This window comes from Xyrauchen texanus, chromosome 18 (genome assembly GCF_025860055.1).
Source record: "Xyrauchen texanus isolate HMW12.3.18 chromosome 18, RBS_HiC_50CHRs, whole genome shotgun sequence".
NCBI classification, from domain to species: Eukaryota; Metazoa; Chordata; class Actinopteri; order Cypriniformes; family Catostomidae; genus Xyrauchen; species Xyrauchen texanus.
In genome coordinates this window covers 36,672,168-36,694,142 of record NC_068293.1, presented here as the reverse complement: position 1 = coordinate 36,694,142, position 21,975 = coordinate 36,672,168, and the positions used below count along the sequence as shown (strand labels likewise).

General features: G+C 37.0%; 1 protein-coding gene across 1 annotated transcript; it reads right to left on the bottom strand.

The window, feature by feature from the left end:
• Positions 1-653: 653 nt before the first annotated feature.
• On the bottom strand, positions 654-17,424 carry LOC127659211 (nuclear envelope integral membrane protein 2-like). The gene is made up of 9 exons (XM_052148924.1): positions 17,225-17,424; positions 14,107-14,216; positions 12,985-13,216; positions 12,831-12,903; positions 12,065-12,158; positions 7,145-7,259; positions 2,965-3,190; positions 1,581-1,769; positions 654-1,257 (listed from the first exon to the last, which is right to left on the bottom strand). The coding sequence occupies exons 1-9, from the start codon at positions 17,313-17,315 to the stop codon at positions 954-956; spliced, it is 1,434 nt and encodes a 477-aa protein (XP_052004884.1). The 5' UTR covers positions 17,316-17,424; the 3' UTR covers positions 654-953.
• Positions 17,425-21,975: the final 4,551 nt, after the last annotated feature.

Here is a 21,975-nt window from a genome sequence, read left to right as displayed (position 1 = left end):
AAAAACACAATTTAAAACATCAAACATGCACTCTTCAGATTAAGATCCAATAATAAACCATTTTTTCAAAATGTAGACATAATAAACCTGTGTAGATACTGACCATTCCCTTATAGTGAAATACAGGTCTAGTTCACCCAAAAATTCTAATTCTAACTTAAATATTACCTTAAACTTAGCATAAACTTAAATTAACAAAATGTGTATTTTTGTGTTGAATAAAGAGAAATTCATAGGGGGTTTCGAACACCATTAGCGTGAGTAAATGATGGCAGAATTGTAATTTGAGGGTGAACTGTGCCTTTAACTGACACTAGGGGCCAGTATTTCCTTATATTACAAACTGAAACAAATATATAAATGACTGCAAGGACATCTTGATATACATGAGAGCAGCACACCACCATCTGTTCAGAAACACTATAAACATACAGTATGTACAAAAGAGTGGTATACTCAACGGAACTTAAAGGGATAGTTCACCCAAAAATGAAATTTGTCATCATTTACTAACCCTCACTTTGTTCCAAACCTGTATGATTTTCTTTCTTCCGTGGAACACAAAAGGAGATGTTGGGCAGAATGTTAGCCTCAGTCACCATTCACTTTCATTGTATGGAGAAAAAGGCGAAAGGAAACTAAGACTAACATACTGTCCAATATCTCCATTGCGTTCCACATAAGAAAGTCATATGGGTTTGGAACAATTTGAGGAGAGTACACAATGACAGAATTTTCATTTTTGGGTGAACTACAAATACAGGTTCACCTTTACAAAACAGTCCACTTGTCCCAAAGAGATCATTTAAGTCAACAAAAGAGACAATTATTACAAATCTTAGAGATCTCCTAAAGGTCCTTAGAGTCATGCTTTCCTAATGATATTGTGCCATTCAAACCATTTATACCATTTATTTAAAAAAAACTTAAAATCGCTCCTCCTTCAGTCAGATTCAAAATATATCTTGGTCTTCCGGATCCATGGGTTTTGGTTGAGCAGTGTAGGTGGCTTTGGGGAAGGGGCAGACTGCAGCGCTGTATTCCGGGGGACTGGGGAGGTTGTTTGAGGTTGAAGGACTGGTTCCATGTAGCTCCTCCTCGCTGTCATCGTCTTCTTCTCTCTCAGGCAGTCCATCACTGGAGCTGTTGTTAAACAGCATGTTCTCATAGTACGCCCCACCAGGGCCATACTGTCTTTCATAACTCTGAAGCTCCTCTTGAGTGACGTGGAAGCCTCTGTGCAGAAACTCTGCAAATCTGAAAGAGGTGGATGTAACTGACAGATATCTCCACTTATTAATTATAATTTAATAATGTAACACTCCCTGACCCTTTTGACAATGTATATTTGACATCTATAATGCTTGGCTAATCTCTTTACATGTGAAGAGTAACAACACCCCCACCAAGTATGGTTGCTCATTTTTCTGCCATCAATACCATCAAGATTTACTGCTTAATTTCAATAAATGGGCTGGGTTGACTGGAGAGGTTGCTCTGAATTCTGTACGAGCAATGAAAATCCAGTTTATCGTTATATGTCCCATAATGAATGAAAATGATTAATAATTTTTAGTTACTTTTGCGGTGCTCTGAGCCTCAAGACTGTCTCCCATGCAGGAAAACCAGGCTTGTTGCAGTGCTCCCTCAGTTCATCCAGTGACTGTTTAGTGATGATCTCTCCCTGCTCTCTGTATTCCTCTTCGGTCAGCAACCTAGACTTGGGGCGTTTCTTCCACCGGAACAGTCCCAGGAAAGAGTAGCAGAGACTGAAAACAGAAATGCGGTGTTCAGGATTTGATAAAAAAATAAATAAATAAATAAATAATGTGTCAAACTGATTATCTCTCTCAAATCAAAATGTAATAACTAAGGATGTCCCGATTCCATTTTTTTGAGAATGAGTGCGAGTACCGACACCTTTTTGGTAGTCGCCAATACTGAGCCTGATACCTGTTTTTATTTTATTTTTATCCTGAATTCCATATCAGCAGTTCATATCAATGTTATCATCAAGATGTTGATTAAATAAATGAATTTATTAAAACTGCCATCAAATGAAAATATAACAATACATTTTCAATATAATATTTTTTATCAAATAAAGAGCTTTTATATAGAACCTCACTGCACAATCCAAAATACAACATTGGAGTTATATTTTGTCAAATAAAGTGTTGTAGAACAGAGCTTCACAGATGTGAGATATTGCTTAAATATCAATTACAATCGATTTATGATTATTATTTTTAGCAGTAGTACTACAATGAATACTGCATAACTAGTAGTGATGTACTTGATTTCTGTCATACCTTTTTTTTTTTTTTCTCATTTAAATTGAGCTTTTATTTTGACTGAACTTTTATTTTAAAGTGTTTAAGACAGTTCAGAAAAGACAGTGGCTATGTGACTCAAAGTGATTATTAAACAACTAAAGGCTGCTATTTAATTAAATAAGAATGCACTCTGTATGTGCCTCGCACTACAAAATGAATAAGCACGCACTTCCCTGTCATCTGCTACAAACAGAGCATGCGATGCTCATGATGGTGTTTTCCCTGTATGAGCCCTGGAGGAGCTTTAAAAGGTATGAGCAGCCAGCACAACACTGTCTCTTTTCCACACATTCACAAATGCTTACATTTGAAAAAGCAGCACATGCAAACTAAACATTCATCTCATTAAATCGCAGCTTTTGCGGCTTAATAATCTCACTAAGGCATAACGTGATTTTAATTTGTGCGCTGATTGTATAGGTAATAACATTCGTATGTCAGATGGTACCAGAGTATTTTCACGAGCATGAGTACAAGTACATGAGTGGAGTATCGGACCCGATAGTATTGGGACATCCCTAATAATAACGTGCTCTGCCTCAGAAACAACTTTCCTTTTCTAAATTAAAATGGGTTGCATACGGAATTTCACTATGACTTGAAACACACTTTGTGGTTGTTTTCTAACCTGTATATCCCCATCAGAAGGCTCAGGACTAAGGGCAGGATCTTCCAGCACAACAGGCAAGCAAGCAGTATGTGGTATGCAGGGGGGAATGTAATGCCATAGTAAAGCAATACTATGCCTACAGCTTGCATGAACCAGGTCATCAAGTTCAGGGTGCGGTTGTTGGTGATGGGGCCGTGCATGTAGCATACGATGAAGCTAAATGAGCCCGAGATCAGCACATAAACTGTAGAAAAATGGAAAATTGGTAAAAAAGCACTTTTGTTTGCACTCATCAGGATAATCACCGTATGAATACTTGTAGCAGATCTTTCTCACTTGTGATGAAGACAAAAACTTGATTTTAGCCACATTCAACTGTGGTGTGACCATTACCCATGATCCTATCTGGTAGGATAATAACCTAATTATTTTTGTTGTTTACATTACATTAAGACTTGAGAGCACACCTGTTCAAGTTAACATCATTAAAAGCATCTCCAATTTGTATCAGACAGAAGCAGCCTGCCTTAGCTTGTCTGTCATTCATTGGTGAATTTGGCAAGCAGCCTATTTAAAAACAGTTATAATATGTACAGGTGTTGCAAAGCACGCCAAGTTGCAACATAGTCACAAAATATATATACACGTTGTAACAACTCAACATCATGTCTTTTTTTGTTCTTTAAACAGGCAGCTCAAATATGATTTGGGTGTGCCTGTGTTTAATGCAGCTGATAAGCCTTTATACAGACAGATATTAAAGAAATAGCTAACCCCAATTTGAAAATTCTGTCATCATATCCTCACTCTCATGTCATTCCATCCAAACCCATTACTTTTTTTATGCAAAACGCCAAAGATGTTTCTATGAATATTGCGGCCCGTCTCTTCAATAAAATGGCAGTGACTCACTTTAAAGCTTAAAAAAAGCACCACAAAAGTAGTCCATATGGCTCGTGCCCAACCTATAAGTTTTCAGTGGAAATATTAAAATCCATATGAGTGAATTCAGAATGTTAAGTCAATTCTAATTAAATTCCTGAATATGAATTGAGGTAGCAAATATAGAATTGCAATTAGAATTTGACTAAGCAAGCAGAATTAAAATCAAATGAAATGTAAAGAAATTCATGAATGTTTTTGTTTATATTTTAATAATACATTATGTACAACAAATCAGGTATTTCCAAAAACACTACACTGTAAAAATGTTTGTAGGTCAAGTAAATAATGCTGAAAAAACTGCAGTATGTAATTTCTTCAGCACTAGCACCACCAAATGGAATTGCAAAAATAAACGTTGTTTTCAAAACAGCTTTCCAAAAAAGTTACATAGTTGAGATGCATTAAAGTAATGCATCTCAATGCAGCTTTTCTATTGCAAGATACTTAGTCGAACCAACAAGCACAGCAGTGAGTTAATTGTTAATTGAATTACTGTATTTATTTCAGTTCAAGCTGGCCTACACAAAATGTGTTCATGTGATGAGTAAAAATGTGATATTATTGGCTTAAGACAGCAAGCACATCATTCTCCACGAAATATATGTTTATAGAAATGTGCATGAGATGCTCAGAATATTGAAGTTTAAAATGATTTAATAAAAGAGCAATTGTCATAGGACTAAGTTGACAGAATTCAAGAAATATTCTTAAAGTTAACTTTATTTAAATATGTAATTGTTAAAACATGTAACATTAATATGTAATGTGTACAGCTAATATGGAAGTCATGGCAGGTTGACATTTTAAGTTCAGTTAATTTAAAATGCAGTTGATTAATTTAACTTAAAAAGGCAATGCAAACTTAATATCTGTAAGTTTTACAAAAACGCCACTTTTTACATTATTAATAATGCCACTTGTAGAATTTTCATTCATTTCAATATATTTAGTGCATTTTCATTTTATGGACCATAGTGGCAGAACACAATTTCCAGGAATGCTCTAATTTGCTCAATATATTAAACTTTTAATTGATTCAAATTTTGAATCTATTTTTATGAAGTTATTTTAAAACAATGTGGTGGCCCATTTCTGGTGCTGTACAGAAAAACTAATATCTTTTGAAGTCGATGTTAATTTAATTTAATTTATTTTTTAGAGAAAGAAATTTTATGTCTAGGTTAAAAATTGTAATTCTACCATTTAGGGATTAAATAGGCATACTTGGTAAAATAAAAAAAATAACGTAATTATTCGTCATAAAATGTGTCTTTGACTACTAAAATTGTCGAATTAACTTTTTTAAATGTTATTTTAATTGCAATTCAGTAAATTCCATTTCCTATTATTCAAATTCAAATTTCAATTCAACTTCCTGTGGGCCGTGGCCAATTTATTTCAAGTTCCAACTCACAAATGTTCTGAAATCACAGTGGCTCATGTGTGTTCATGCAAGAAGCATTGTTTTTAGTGCTAAGAAGATATACATATTAAATTTTAAAAAAAGTATCTTGGTTAACCACTAGCCAGGACATTCTGCGACAATTTTCCTCTAGTTCCAAGGTAGAAAAAAAAGTCATTTAGATTTAGAAAGACATGAGTTAATTACAACGCAAGCTTTGAGGGTAATTACACTAGGTCACTTCATGCATTTTTACTGATCGGATTGATTTCCATCATGAAAAGACCACATATAAACACCCTCCAAGATGGATTTGAAACGGATGTAAATCCGATCATTCGGTGATCACTTTGGTGGTTTGAGACGAATTCCATTCGAAACTCGGTCAGGTGTAAATGCATCTGGCTGTTCAAGCCACATATGTAAACTTTACTGCGCCCAAACAACACTACATCAGCATATGAAAAATGCAGAAAATAACAGAGTATTTGCAAGGGTCAAAGTAAGAAAAGGATGCACGATGCATGTTGTGGAAGAGATAGAACTTTAATCTTCAGTTATTTTATGCAGATCGCTGACAAAACGGAAACTACAATGAGCACAGCTGAAGCACATGACGCATCTTACATACGACAAGCCCAGAGGGGAAAAATACACAGTGCACGCACGCACGCACACACACACACACACACACACACACAGACACACACACACACACACAGATGGGGAAAACTCACTTGGCATCAAATAATAAATCACATATTTAAAATTTGCTGCCCTGCATTTGCATAATCACGGAACAAAGTCAGTTTTATTTGCATACAGTGCGGGACTTGAAGATCAGATTTATATCTGTTTGGCAGAGACACATTGCTGTGGCCAATTGTAAATGCAATGTGCTTATTCAATCGAATAGTAAATTGATCAGTACAAACGCATGAAGTGACCAAGTGTAAATACCCTATAATGTGTCAATAGCAAACAGTGGATGCCATGTGTCTTGCTTTCACTCACTTAATGCAAACATTACGGCCTACTGCCGCAACAACGCAATGACTTGCTGAATACTACAATATAAAAGCAAAATGAACAACGCTAAATTATGAATGTAACAACAATGGTGCTATTAATACTACAGTAGGTCTGTTTAAACAAAAGAGGAGGAAAAAAAACACTGAAAATAAAAGGCAAAGTAAAAAGACACACATTGGCGCTATAATCTTCCCAGAGCCTTTTTGATGCCTTTTTAAGGCATAGAAATCAATGTTCCACCAGCACAGTTCTGCCTCTTTCCCTTAATCTTAATATGCCTGTGGTTTTCACATTCAAATAGTGATGCATTTACATACTGCAAGTGCTTGAAGAGGGAAATTGATTTGGCAGAGAATAGAGTCTATTGAGCAGTCAAGAGGCAGTCATTTCTGCATTCAAAATACTTGGCCCTCGTATTATAACAATAACTGAGCCAGGATATATGATACAGAAGGTGAATGTCAATCCGCTCTAGTCTGTTACCGTACGGTGCTGGGGGGTTATAACATGCGTGTATTTCAGATAAAGAAACATGCAATGAGAGAGTAGAAGGATAATCACTCCATTAATCAAAATGACATGTACAGATATTTATGTAACCATTGTATAGAGAGTGTGTCAAGCAAATAACAGAAAAAACATGGCATTTGACTGATGTAGAACGCAGCACGCTTTGGTGTGACTGTACAAAAGGTACATTTAAAAGTTAATTTGTTAATGTTAGCAAAGGTTTCTGTCTGATGACATAGGCTGATTAGATGATCAGGGCAAGACAGGGAAAATTAGATCATTAATTATTAAGAAAGGTTGCCTAGTTACCCAGCAATTCTATCCAGTGCTCAGTCACGATGTCGTCCCATTCATTTAACACCCTCTGGATCCCTATGTAGGATAAACTGGAGCCAGCACCCAACAACACCAGAAACAGCCCTCGCTGTGGAAAAAGTAGGACAGCTATAACCCAGGGTTATACTATATAACGTTCATCAAAAGCAGTAAAACATTAACGAACATTACAGTTTTTTTCTTCCATAATGTTTAAAAGATCATATGACCTGAAAAGTTTTATTTCAGTCAAGATTGTACTTCTTTTTGCATGATTGCTGATAAAATGGTTGAGCACTAGAGCTGGGCAATATAAAATATTCACAAAATGCACACAAGGATTTTAAAAACACTTTTTATTTAGCAATCAAATATCCTGAAGATTGTGTCATCAGACTAGTTTCATGATGCATCCTCAGGACCTGTGAGGATGATAGCATGAAAACAGATATTTTAGCGCTTTAGATTTAAATGGAATCAGAAGCGCAGTGGTGGTAAACTTAGTTTGATTCATATATATGAATCACTTCAAACGTTTCAATTAATCGATTCAAAACTCTGATTACTCAAGTGTTTACGGAGGACCCCATCAGGCATTCTAAATAATTTATATAAATTGTTTTCAATATAATGCTATGAACGTACTGTTTTTTATTATTGTTACACTGATGCATATAAATGACAATGATTAAACATTTTTATTCTGTTCATTTAGAAAACGTGCAATGATTATTTTTACTTTACTGGATTTGACTTTGCATAAAACATTTTGAATTTACTTTGGCATCAATAGGTGTTTGGTCAAATTATAGTTCCTAGATTTCTTTTCAGTAATTTCAGAGCAAATACATTATTATTTTATATATATATAAATAAAACGCATACAGAGATAGTCAAAATGTGATATATGCTTATATGATATGGTGGTGGTGTAGGGGCTAAAACACAGGGCTGTTAATCAGAAGGTCATTGGTTCGAACCCCATGGCCACCACCATTGTGCCCTTGAGCAAGGCACTTAACTTCAGTTAAGTGCCTTCAAGGACTGTCCCTGTAAAGCGTCTGCCAAATGCATAAAAAAAAAAAAAATAATTAAAACAATATGAGATGTAAATGCTAATCCATCCTGTTGCATCGCATACAGCAGCGAAGCACCACCCCTCACCTAAAAATCAACCACTAAGTTATACAAGAGTTTTTATATATACATATATATATATTAGTGATGACACCTAATTTAACACACCAGCTCCCCATTCACACCCGAGACTACACTAACGAGTCACATGACACCGGGGAGCTAATTGGGCCCAATTTGGAAATTTTCACCTAGGGGTGTACTCACTTTTGTTGCCAGAGGTTTAGACATGAATGGCTGTGTGTGGAGTTATTTTGAGGGGACAGCAAATTTACACTGTTATACAAGCTGTACACTCACTACTTTACGTTGTAGCAAAGTGTCATTTCTTCAGTGTTGCCACATGAAAAGATATAATCGAATATTTACAAAACTGTGAGGGGTGTACTCACTTTTGTGAGATACTGTGTGTGTGTGTGTGTGTGTGTGTGTGTGTGTGTGTGTGTGTGTGTGTGTGTGTGTGTGTATATATATATATATATATATATATATATAAATAAAAACGCATACAGAGAGTCAAAATGTGATATATTCGTATATGAGATGTTAATGGTAATTTGCCTGTTGCATCCCATACAGCAGCAAAGCACCACCCCTCACCTATAAATCAACCACTAAGTTATACAAGAGTTTTAAATGTTGCGGAAATGTGCAGCCGTAAAATGAAATGATCGTCCAATCAGAAATTTCGAAAAAGCAAATACATATACAATTTTAGATCTTCTATGTGTCTAATATCAACATACAAGGACACAGATGACATACATGCACACCTGAACCTCAGTTAATACAGTATTTTCTGTCTTTTTTGCTGTTTATACACTCACCTAAAGGATTATTAGGAACACCACACTAATACTGTTGTTTGACCCCCTTTCGCCTTCAGAACTGCCTTAATTCTACGTGGCATTGATTCAACAAGGTGCTGAAAGCATTCTTTAGAAATGTTGGCCCATATTGATAGGATAGCATCTTGCAGTTGATGGAGATTTGTGGGATGCACATCCAGGGCACGAAGCTCCCGTTCCACCACATCCCAAATATGCTCTATTGGGTTGAGATATGGTGACTGTGGGGGCCATTTTAGTACAGTGAACTCATTGTCATGTTCAAGAAACCAATCTGAAATGATTCGAGCTTCGTGACATGGTGCATTATCCTGCTGGAAGTAACCATCAGAGGATGGGTACATGGTGGCCATAATGGGATGGACATGGTCAGAAACAATGCTCAGGTAGGTCGTGGCATTTAAACAATGCCCAATTGGCACTAAGGGGCCTAAAGTGTGCCAAGAAAACATCCCCCACACCATTACACCACCACCACCAGCCTGCACAGTGGTAACAAGGCATGATGGATCCATGTTCTCATTCTGTTTACGCCAAATTCTGACTCTACCATCTGAATGTCTCAACAGAAATCGAGACTCATCAGACCAGGCAACATTTTTCCAGTCTTCAACTGTCCAATTTTGGTGAGCTCTTGCAAATTGTAGCCTCTTTTTCCTATTTGTAGTGGAGATGAGTGGTACCCGGTGGGGTCTTCTGCTGTTGTAGCCCATCCGCCTCAAGGTTGTGCGTGTTGTGGCTTCACAAATGCTTTGCTGCATACCTCGGTTGTAACGAGTGGTTATTTCAGGCAAAGTTGCTCTTCTATCAGCTTGAATCAGTCGGCCCATTCTCCTCTGACCTCTAGCATCAACAAGGCATTTTACGCCCACAGGACTGCCGCATACTGGATGTTTTTCCTTTTCACACCATTCTTTGTAAACCCTAGAAATGGTTGTGCGTGAAAATCCCAGTAACTAAGCAGATTGTGAAATACTCAGACCGGCCCGTCTAGCACCAACAACCATGCCACGCTCAAAATTGCTTAAATCACCTTTCTTTCCCATTCTGACATTCAGTCTGGAGTTCAGGAGATTGTCTTGACCAGGACCACACCCCTAAATGCATTGAAGCAACTGCCATGTGATTGGTTGATTAGATAATTGCATTAATGAGAAATTGAACAGGTGATCCTAATAATCCTTTAGGTGAGTGTTAGTGTGCAGTAACACAATATATTGTGATTGAGGCATTTCGTCAAGAGACCCTGAACTCCACAAATGGTCACAAGAGATGCATGGTAATACCAGGTGTAAACATCCTGACCACATGTGATTGGATCACCCCAGAAACATCTTAAAGGGATAGTTCTCCCAAAAATTCTAATTCTCTCATAATTTACTCACCCTCATGCCATCTCAGATGTGTATGACTTTCTGCAAAACACAAATGAAGATTTTTATAAGAATATTTCAGCTCTGTAGGTCCATAAAATGCAAAGGAATGGGTGCCAAAAAAGCACATATAGCCATCCAAAAGTAATCCATATGATTCCAGTGGTCTAATTAATGTTTTCTGAAGCAAAACACTACATGTGTAAAAAATAGATCAAGATAAAAAAAATGTTTTACTAAAAATCGAGGTCAAGCTTCTTGGCAAGTTCACGCAAGAACTGGTGCATGAAATACAAAAAGAAAAAACAGAAGAGCAGTGTTGTATACAACAGAGGAGCATAGATATTCATACATACAGTACATGCCTCATTCGGCTGGTCTGGATACGTCAACTGCAGCACCATCTTGGAACGGTCAACAAGGAGAGCTTTTTGAATCGGTTTGAATGCAGGAGGAGATGCCTCAGACCGAGTTCCTTGCTCAGTCCACTGCATAAACTGCTTTTGTGTGGAAACAGTATTGCGGCCATAGGAACAGCTGCTAATAAGGGATCTACGTACGAATATCAATGCAGAGGAGGCTTACACGCTTACAAGAGGCAGTGTGAACTCCACCCTCGTCAACGTGCAAACCTCAAGCTTGTTGGGAGCGAACATTTTTAGGAATAAAAGTTTTAAACATTGATCTATTTCTTACACACACTTGGCTTCGCTTCAGAAGACATTAATTAATCCACTTGAGTCGTATGGATTACTTTTATGCTGCCTTTGTGCTTTTTAGAGTTTTTTTTTTTGCACTTGCATTTAATGGACCCACATATTCTTCTAAATACCTTCTTTTGTGTTCTGCTGAAGAAAGTTAAGTCATACACATCTGGGATGGCATGAGGTGAGTAAATGATAGAGAATTAAAATTTTTGGGTGAACTTTTCCTTTAATACCAGATGTAAAAGGGGGTGTATAATTTCATAAACAGAGACAATGAGCACATTAACATGCATGTTATAACACGGATAACACTTAAAAAGCCGACAACGTGTGTGATGAGCATGTAAACGCATAAAACAACATTCCTTTATCGGAGTAAGGTCATAAACGGCATAAGAATATACCGATCAATATGCATCTATTTTTGCCCATTACGCCAACGTCACACTCTTACTGATCCAATGTGCACATGTCTCTTTAAGGTTCGACATCAAAAGCAGAGAATAACACAAGAATAACAGAGAATAATGCAATTATTTCAAATGTCATGTAAATGCAGATTTCTTGATTTGTCAGGTTTTTTGGTTGATTTATGGGAGAATCAGCATATTGCTGTGCACGTAAACGGCTCACTAGCAGCATCGACATGCATACACACAGACTTGTAAATCCAACATGTTTGATCAGTGTGAGGAAACATATGATACTGTATATCCTGGGTTTTTAACATTTTAGTATTTTGATAAAGCATAAATGTGTCAAAAGGAACACTGCGGCCACAATGGCAATGATTGTCAATATTGTATGTTTAAAAATGTTTGAGTAGGCATTGACAGAAGCATTGCAAACCTTTGGTATGAAGTTCCTTAGGATAAGTATTAGAAAGACAAATATGGCGATGACTCCCAATGTCACTCCAGTCATGTAGAAAAACAGTGAGCTCCTGAAAAACATGAAAGTTGGATCAGATTGACATTTGACATTACTCGTTTAATCTCAGTAACCATCTTGTTACATTTTCACTCTTGGATTAAATGAATCATGGCTGATTGAAAATAGTGAATTTCTGCAATGGCATCTGTAACTAAAAACTACTGATTTTGAATTTTGCAGCATCCACAACACCAGGTGTCACTGTAAGTCCAAGATGACACAAAGACAAAAGTTTTAACTTTAAAAGAATGTCTTAAAGGAACAGTTCACACAAACATTATTTGTTATTCACTGAAAATCTTTCCCTCCACTGCAGCTTTCAAATCTCAGTTGAGGTCTTTGGTGTAGGGAAAGATTATCAGGAAAAATTACTTACATTCAGTCTGTTACTGGGACTACTTTTCTGGTGATTTTTGGACATCCACAGTCACTATGAACTGTTGTTATATGGACAAATCTCCTTTTGAGTTTCACAGAAATAACAGGGGGGAGAACAGCAGACGAGTTTAGAACGACATGACGGTGAGTAAATAAGGACATAATTTTCATGTATGAGTCAACTTTTCATGTATCCGGATAATGTCTGCGCAAGGAAACACCCTTGATCCCAATTCATTCTGACATTATTCTTTAGATTTCCTCTAGATGAAAACAACTAAACTAGAGCAAAATTGCTATTTACCTGCATATGGTTCCTGCTCCCAAAAAAAGTACCAGCCCACAGATAAAGAGCAAGAAGCACATTCTATTTAACCCTGTAAATGAAAGTAAATCATCATGATTCAGTGCCCAAGTACTTTGTATTCTTATAAGGTGTTATTGATGCCCTTGCTCACTTTTGTTTGAGACGTGTAGTGTGTATTCAGTGTTGCTTCTAGGTGATTCGGTCATAAAGCAGACATTTTCTTCAACCAGAGGAATGTCCAAAGCCTTCTCCTTTTGGATCGTGGATGGCCAGTAATGTTCAACAAAGCAGTTAATAACTGTGAGAAGCTCATCTGGATGGTGGCAATTACTGGTCTCCATCGGGAACATGATGAAGACGTCCTCATAACTCGTCACGTTCACCTGTGAACAATGAGAATGCAGATCAGCCTTCATCATACATGGCGTGCACTGTCTGTGCTTAATTTAAAGAAATAGTTCACCAAATAATAATACGAATTCTGTCATTATTTATTTGCCATCATGTACTGTTATTCCAAAACCATATGCTGTTTATTTTTGCACTATTCCATGTGACTTCTTGTTCTTCTTTCGGCTGCTCCCATTAGAGGTCGCCACAGCGGACCATCCGTGATGTTGTTGTTGTTTTTGGTATTTATTGCCATATCAGCATCAAGGGCTATATCATGGCAAGTACTAGTTATAAACAAACTCAATAAAGACAGGAAATAAATACATTAAATAACAAAAGAAAGAAAGAACAAATATACATACATATATATATGTATGCACACACACACAGCACTGTGCAAAAGATTTAGGCACTTGTGAAAAATGTTGCCTAGTGACGATTTCTTCCAAAATAATGCCATGGATAGTTTTCATTTATAAATTAAGGCCATACAAAGACCAGTAAACAAACTGCAGTTCACAAGTTCGAATCGCAGGGCGTGCTGAGTGACTCCAGCCAGGTCTCCCAAGCAACCAAATTGGCCCGGTTGCTAGCGAGGCTGATATTTAACTTTTTCATACTCCAGGTAGGAGGCCATCCGTGATCCGCATATTTGACTGGCACAGGTTTTATACTGGATGCCCTTCCTGACGCAACCCCCAGTGGTGGTTTTAAACGTGGGGAAACTGAAACCCACGAGAACACAGGGAGAACATGCAAACTCTACACAGAAAAGCCTAGCTATTCTCATCAAGGCATAAGACATGCATCTTCCTCATTTAACCCAACAAAAAAAACACAGGAACATTAATGAATAGGACAGCAGGATGCAGTAGATTACCTTGAAAGTGGACCACATGTCTTTCCATTTGATTACTGTACCAGAGCTGTAACAGAAGCATCGGCTCCCAGAATATATATGGGCACTGTCTCCATTTACATGGGTGCAATCTGTCAGACACAGAATCAGGAAAGGGTTAGAATTCTCATCTGCTTTAGTGTATAAAATAAACTAATTTTGGACATCATAGACACATCTTTATGCAGTTTGCCATAATGCTGTCAAGTAAATAGGGAGCTCGATACGTTTTGAGACACCTAAATTATGATAATATATTTCAGTGGTCAAACATCAAGACTCATTTTACTCATCTCATTGATAAAGGTATTAATTTAGAGCACACTAGCCATAAATGAACCCTGACTTAAATACTGTCTATGATTTAATAACATTTATAACCTCAAAGATAAATGTGTATAGAATAACATTCATTTACCATGTTATGTTTGGAGATATGCATGACATTTTAGCTGCTAAACAGTATTTTAGGCATCATAGGGATATTGGAAGCACCAATGATTCCCCAAAAATGCTGTCTAGGTAGGGAGCTAGCTAGGTTGAGGCACATACTGTGTCCAGACCACACACTTCACTGGTGATAAATCAAGACTGATTTTACAGAACAATCATTTATTCTAATCCAATACACTTTGCAAGTCTGCAAATATCTCCTCACAGTCTACTAGTTGTCCGTTCTGTGGGTGGGCTGAAATAAAATGTAGCATTTGTACACAGCCCTGGCTCTGTAAATGGGACAAAAACAAAGTGGAACAGAATTATCCTCACAAAACTACTCCAGCCAATCAGCAACAGAGGGTGGTTCTTGCACGTGCACAGGATGGGGGGTGGGGGAAGAGTGAGAGGGAAATTAATTAGAAGCGCGATGGCAAATTTGGCTGATGCAAACTTTCTAAACTCCAAGGAGGACAAATGACTGAGAAACAGACCAAGAGAAAATGGTCAGACCAATATATACAAAAAAAATAAGAATTATGATAAGTTGAGGTCTAGGAGCCGTGTCAACACCGGTTGAGGCTTTTTAGCAGTGGAGAGAACTCAGAGAGATAAAAGGCTTGAAGATGGATGCAGAAGTTGCTCTTTTTCTTCTTAATAGGTGAGTAACATAAATTTACAGGTGGGTAACACAGCAGCACTGAAGGGAGGGGTGTGTTTGTTTTGGTCATTGAGTTAGAATATCAACAGTGTTTCTCAGGAATCGCTGAGTGCACCTTTAACTCCAGTGTGTGATCCAATCACATTGATGTTAACACTCTCTTATTTAATAGATAAACCATATTGAGAATGGGGCCTTGGTAGCTGACTACCACCCCTGGAGTTGCAAGTTTCAATCCAGGGTGTGCCGAGTGACTCCCAGCCAGGTCTCCTAAGCAACCAAATTGGCCCGGTTGCTAGTGAGGGTAGAGTCACATGGGGTAACCTACCCATGGTCGTGATTAGTGGTTCTTGCTTTCAATGAGGCACGTGGTAAGATGTGCGTGGATTGTGGAGAGTAGCATGTGTCTTCATATGCTGGAAGTCTCCACTATGTCATGCACAACGAGCCACGTAATAAAATGCGTGTATTGACTGTCTCAGAAGCGGAGGCAACTGAGACTTGTCCTCCACCACCCGGAATAAGGTGAGTAACCACGCCACCGAGAGGAACTACTAAGTAGTGGCATTTGGGCATTCAAAATTGGGAGAAAAGGGGATAAAACTAAATAAAGAAAATTAAAGATATAGAGAATAGGGTTACATCTGTGTACAAAATGATCTATAAAGAGATTATAGTTGAGTCTAAAAAAAAACCTAGCAAAATGGCAACATGGACAAGAATTTTAACATCATACGAAATATGGATGTTGGAAATCCTGTACAATATAATGCCAAAAAATACTGTCTAGGTAGGAAAGCTTTTTAGGAACATAATTCAAGATTGATTTGAAGAACTTATTCATGGTGGCACCATCTTTGATTTTAATAGGAATGACAATGAGGCTGTGAGGGACAGACTTACAGTCTCTTCAATGGCACGAACGGTATAAAGCTATAAAAAGCTCCTTGGTCACATTTGATTTTCCACAAATCATGTTGTCTGGAGTTTTTAGTCTACTGAATGTTCTTAGAAATATATATTTATCACCGTTTTGTCTATGGAACGATCCAGAAACACTTTAAACTGAAGTACAGTCCATTGAAGAGCCTGAACACCTCTTCCTCTCAGACTCATTGTTATTTCTATGAAAAATCAAAGACAGCTCTGATGTGAATACAGTCCATTCCAGGTTCAATACAAGTCAAGATCGATCAACAGTATTTGTGGCACAATTTTGATTTACAACAAAATATAATAATTTCACCTCGTACATCTTTTTCTAAGCAAAAATCACCGTTACAGTGAGGTACTTACAATGAAAGTGAAAGGGACCAATTTTTGAAGGATTTAAAAGGCAGAAATGTGACATCATTTTATAAAAGAACTAAAATTAATTCTTCCAACAAACATCAATTCCTTTGTCAAATTGTGTGTATTATTTGAGCTACAAAGTTGATTAAATCATTGTTTACATAGATTACAATGCAATACCAAATGGTTAGTAAGTGATTTTATCATGAATACAGGTTACGTCATTTGGCTATACTTTTAAAACAGTGATTATTTGAATGTTTACGGATTGGTCCTATTTACTTCCATTGTAAGCATTTCACTGTAAACTCAATGTTTGTTTGTTTTTTTTTATTATTATTGTTTTTTTTAAGGAGGGACGGTTTACAATCAAAAGGAAATATATATTTTAGATTCCCAAACATTCCTTTTGCAAATAGAATAGAACAGAAGAACAGGGAGCCCTGCAACAGATTGCAAGACCTCCACAGAGACCCCACTGAATCAACATTATGCCACAAATGCTGTCGATTGAACTTAAATTGTACTAATCCCTGTATATTCCTTCAAATGCAATCATTGACTTGTTCGATTGCTATTATCAATTCGATAAGGTAAAGGTAAATTGAATTATATCCATGTTCAAAATAATTATGCCCTGTTTTGTAGTGTTTGTGTTGTTTGTTTATGCTCATGCTGCTGGCTTTTTAGCATGTGATGCAAATCATTTACCTGGGTAGGAATATCCTTTGTTTCCCTCTGCACTTTGCCAGCGAGTACATAACAGCATTATAACGGGTATAAAAATACATATCTTGCACATGTTTTGCGGAATATTGTGTTAAATGGACGGATTTGACAGAATCTGCAGGTAAATGATTCACTCGTTTAGCTTGAGCTAAGCTAATGTTTTCGGTTTCAAATTCGGTGGGCTTCCTGTTTACCAGACCCAACTAACGGATTCCGATTCCATGATGGGTCCTGACATTTACGCTATTTAAATTAATTCATCATGCAGAGAGGTTAAAATACCTTCTTATAAAACAAGCCAGTTTATTTATATATATATATAAATGAACACATTTAAAATGTATTTAAATGTTCGTAATTCTGCACGCCAATTTGCGTGTTACTGCTCTATTAGTCAGGACTGAATGAGTGATCAGAGGTTTGAATAATGAACACAGGCTGAGTGCGGAATGGCGTACTACCACTGATCCATACTACTCTTACTACTTCTGCCATATGTGTCTATGGCAGAAATAGTACGAGTAATATGGTGGTATGTCCATGCACCTCAGCCACAGCATACGTTATGCAACGTTAAACTGTTTTGAATTGAGAAAGACCACAATCTCAAAAACGGTTGGTCAAGATTACGATCAAAGGACATATTTCAAATCAGCAATAAAATCTGACAATGCTGGAATCATAAATTATGATACTTTACCTCACTTTACGCTAAAAACGCTATTTTCCCGGCTTGTATAGCTAATGCGCATGCGCGTTCTAGAGTTGATTGACAGGTAATGTTTGTATCTAAAAGGTGATTGGCTCTTTTAACTATAAGGCGGGCCTTTTTTTCTACACCCGCTTGAGCTTCTTGGTTGGGCGTTCCAATTCCTCTCATTCATTTTAATAGAAGTGGCCCGTCTCTACTAAATATTCTCTGATATAACACAAGCTTGGAAATCATTTTGTATTACTATTATTTAAAAAATATTATGTGAAACAGTATGCATTATCCAACAATAGATGTTTCAAACAGTGTGCTACAACAGGAATTTTCAACCTGTGGGCAAGGAGCACCATATGGGGAATTTGATTAATCCTGACTCGAATGTTTTGAATCCATTTAAGAGATGCAATTACTGATGAGTTCAGTAAAAATCTTTGTAAATTACAGCTATATACTTATGGATGGTGTGTAATTTGTAATGAGGAAGTCATTGAATCATTGATTTAAAGGTGCACATAATTGTAATTTTAAAACACATTTAGGATCACATGACCAGAAGAATACTACTCGCTTAATCTCAGTAACTGTCTTGTTATTGAACACTTTCACTCTTGGTTTAAATTAATCATGACTGATTGTGAATAGTGAATTCCTACAATAGACCTCAGTGTTTTGGAACGTGGAAGTAAATGAATGCAGGGTAAACTTCGACAAGCGGTGAATGAGAGACCACAGCAAATATTATTTTCACTCACCCATTTGCTCCAAGACCAAAAGAAAAAGTCAACTATTACATCTGAATGACTTTCCAGAAGAAGAAAAAATAGAGAGCGATGGATTAAGAGTCAGATGGGAGAAGATGCCAAATTTACTGTCTCTCTCTCAGCAGCTGTAATAGAAACCGCCTCGCAGCTGTGGTAATTCATATTTTAAAACTAATTTCAGGGTAATATAACAAAAAGAATAATAAATATTTAAAAAATTACCATATAAAAAGTTTTGCTAGATATACGCTGCTAAATAAGGTGAAAAGTGAAAAAGGTCAATGGCATCAGTAACTGAAAACTATTGATTTTGAATGATGCAGCATCCACACCACTAGGTGTCACTGTAAGTCCAAAATGTGTGCATATTTAACTGGTTTGTTATTAAAAAAAAAATCAACCTGCACATTTCTGCACTACTCTACGTCATTTTGTAGAGTAAGTAGTGCCGGCAGTACACTGAAAATACAACTAAAGGAAGTGTACTATGAGTACCCAAATGATGCACTTCTTCAACTGTGAAAACCAAGTGTGGAATATTGGCAGAGACAATTTAGCAGTTATGGGTGGGCCACTCCTATTTAAATTAATGTGAGAAATTGAAACGCCGAACCAAGAAGCTCTAGCGTCCAACAATCAATGGATGTAGCTAATACCGCTAATAAACAGCTAATCACCGTTTAGAAGCTGACATCGCCTATTCTGTTTTTGTAGCACAATTTATGATACCAGCATTGTCAGATTTTACAGCTGATTTGTTTGTGGCAGGGTAGAGGCTGGGGCTGGGTCGTGATGCTACACACCTGGCCCCTAATCAGGCTAATTAGCCCTCGAGAGGCAGAGCAAAATAGAGAGAGATTTATGGGCAGCTGCCCGACACCTGTGTGTTTGTGTCTTTTTGGATCAGTTTATAATTAAAATGTTATTTATATTGTCAAGCCGTTTCTCGCCTCCTTTTCCTTTAACCCCTTTACAATGTTCTTTGATCATAATCTTGACTAACCGTTTTGGAGATTTTGGTGTTCCTCCATTCAAGCAGATAGGAGCTGCACTGTCAGGACTGGAAACAGTCTCCCGGGAGCAATCCAAAGATGGCCGACAGTGGACTGACTTGCTAGAAAGACTTTGATATTGGTCACTTCATGCACTCAGCACCCGCTGCTTGCCATGTGAAGCAAAGGGGTGGAGTTACCTGGATGCGTTGCTGGTCTGGTAAACCAACTGCAAATAGAGAATGTGGCAACAAACAAAACCTCGGTGAAGACAGCTCCTTACAAATGTGATTTGAATACTTTAGCATTATGTTGTTTGACTTAAGTATTGAACTGAGGTTAGTTAATGTGCTAAAGCTAGCGGCAACACATTGCATGCTTTTGAAACTTCCCTTCCATCAGCTCTCAAAGGATGAATGCCTCCGTGTTAAGTGTTCCATTTGGGACGATACTACACTGAAAATTTGAACACTACATGGCTGACACAGCTAGTCGTTCACAACCAAAACAATGTATATAAACGAGAATGATTCATTCACTTAAAAGATCAGTTAAAACTGATTAGTTAAAACGAAATTATATTCTCAAGGGAAACAAAGAAGATTGGACAGATCAATGGAGGTGTGATGAATTGTACGTTTAAATACAAATTCACATGCATCATAAATAACGAACCACGTCCACAGTTTGTTGTATGTTTCGAGGTGCTTGGGAGCCAAGCTAAAGATTGCATTGCGAAGTCATGAGGAAAGCAGATTTTAAATTTGTTCAAATTTAATCAATGAAGATGAAAATAAATTACTTTATTTACTTTATATACAACTTTACATTGAAGGTTTCTTAGCTGTAAAGTCATATCTTTGTTGTAAAGTCACTTATGCCCAAACTTTATTTACTGCTATTTTGTTTAACTTTAGTGCAAATGTATGCACAAGAAAAGAACATAGAAAATCTAGTGTGAGATTTTGCTATCAGAATTTTTGATCTTAAATGCAGGTTTAAAGCAAAGACACAGAAAAGCTGTGGGAAGAAAAACGTTAAACCAAAATCTAGTGGAGACCAGATGAAAAAGTCTTCGCCCTTTGAAATGGAAGGGGGTTTTGGTGGTGGGCGTAGACACAGCAGACGGCTGCTTTCTCATTTCTCTAGGATGCAGAGACAACAGCAGCTTTTCCTGACAGACACACCCACGCCAGGCTGAGACCCACTGTCACTTACGCTTGCATGCAGTCAGCATGCATCTGACTAATGCAGATGCTGTCATTTTGGTTTCTAGGAAGAATTGTAACCTCATTCACCCAGAAAGAAAGCATTCCCTTTCAATCAACCTTTCTGAATAACACTCATGCTGTTCAATGCAATGCTGTTTCACTTTTTCTGCCTTGTTGCATATAGAAATGTACCTCTCTCACTATAGTGTATGATGAATAATTACTGCTTTTTTGCAATACAATTTATAAACAATGTTTGGATGTAAGCTATGGTAGCTGTGCTCTTCAAACATTTGGTTCCATTTAAGGCTTATCTTTAGTTGCTGTTGCAGACTGAGGTTGTTTCCCACAGGGGAAAAGTATTGAGAAAAAATGTGTTGGTTAGAGGAAGGCTTTGTAGTTTTTGTTTAGGCACAAAAAGTCCCTTTTGATGCAGAGTCAGTTAACGGCCTTTAAACAAAATAATTCTTCTGGTGACCGTTGCATGAGAGCAGTAACAGAAACTACGGTTGGAATATGTAAGAGAAAATGGTAAATAAGGTAATGCAAAGTTTATCCCAAGACTAAATTTGGTAATAATTTATATTGCATGTGTCTACAGTATGTTACACATATTACCCTCAACGTGGGTCTATTTTTTGGCCAGTTTTACCATCGACCAGGTGAAAATTCCAGTTGTTTATAAAAGCAATGGCACACCTCCACCAATGTGTGTTTGTACACTGATGGGAAAAAAGGTAAATAAATCATTTTCTTAATTCGTTTTTTGTATAATTTGTAACATCCTGTAAAAACAATATATAAACATACTTAAAGCAAGATACAATTACTTGAAAAGCAAAATAGCACATGCTTAATCTTAGGGGGAAGGTATTCTTTGAAAACAAGTCAAATTATCTTTATAATTTGTACTTTTGACTAAAATACTGATTAAGATTTTGTTTCTCATACTTTTTAAATATACAAAAATATATTTGCTAGGCCCTAAATTTTTTTTATTCTCAATTTTACCACAAAATCCTTATCCGTGAGGCACAAGTTTCAAAGTGAGACACAA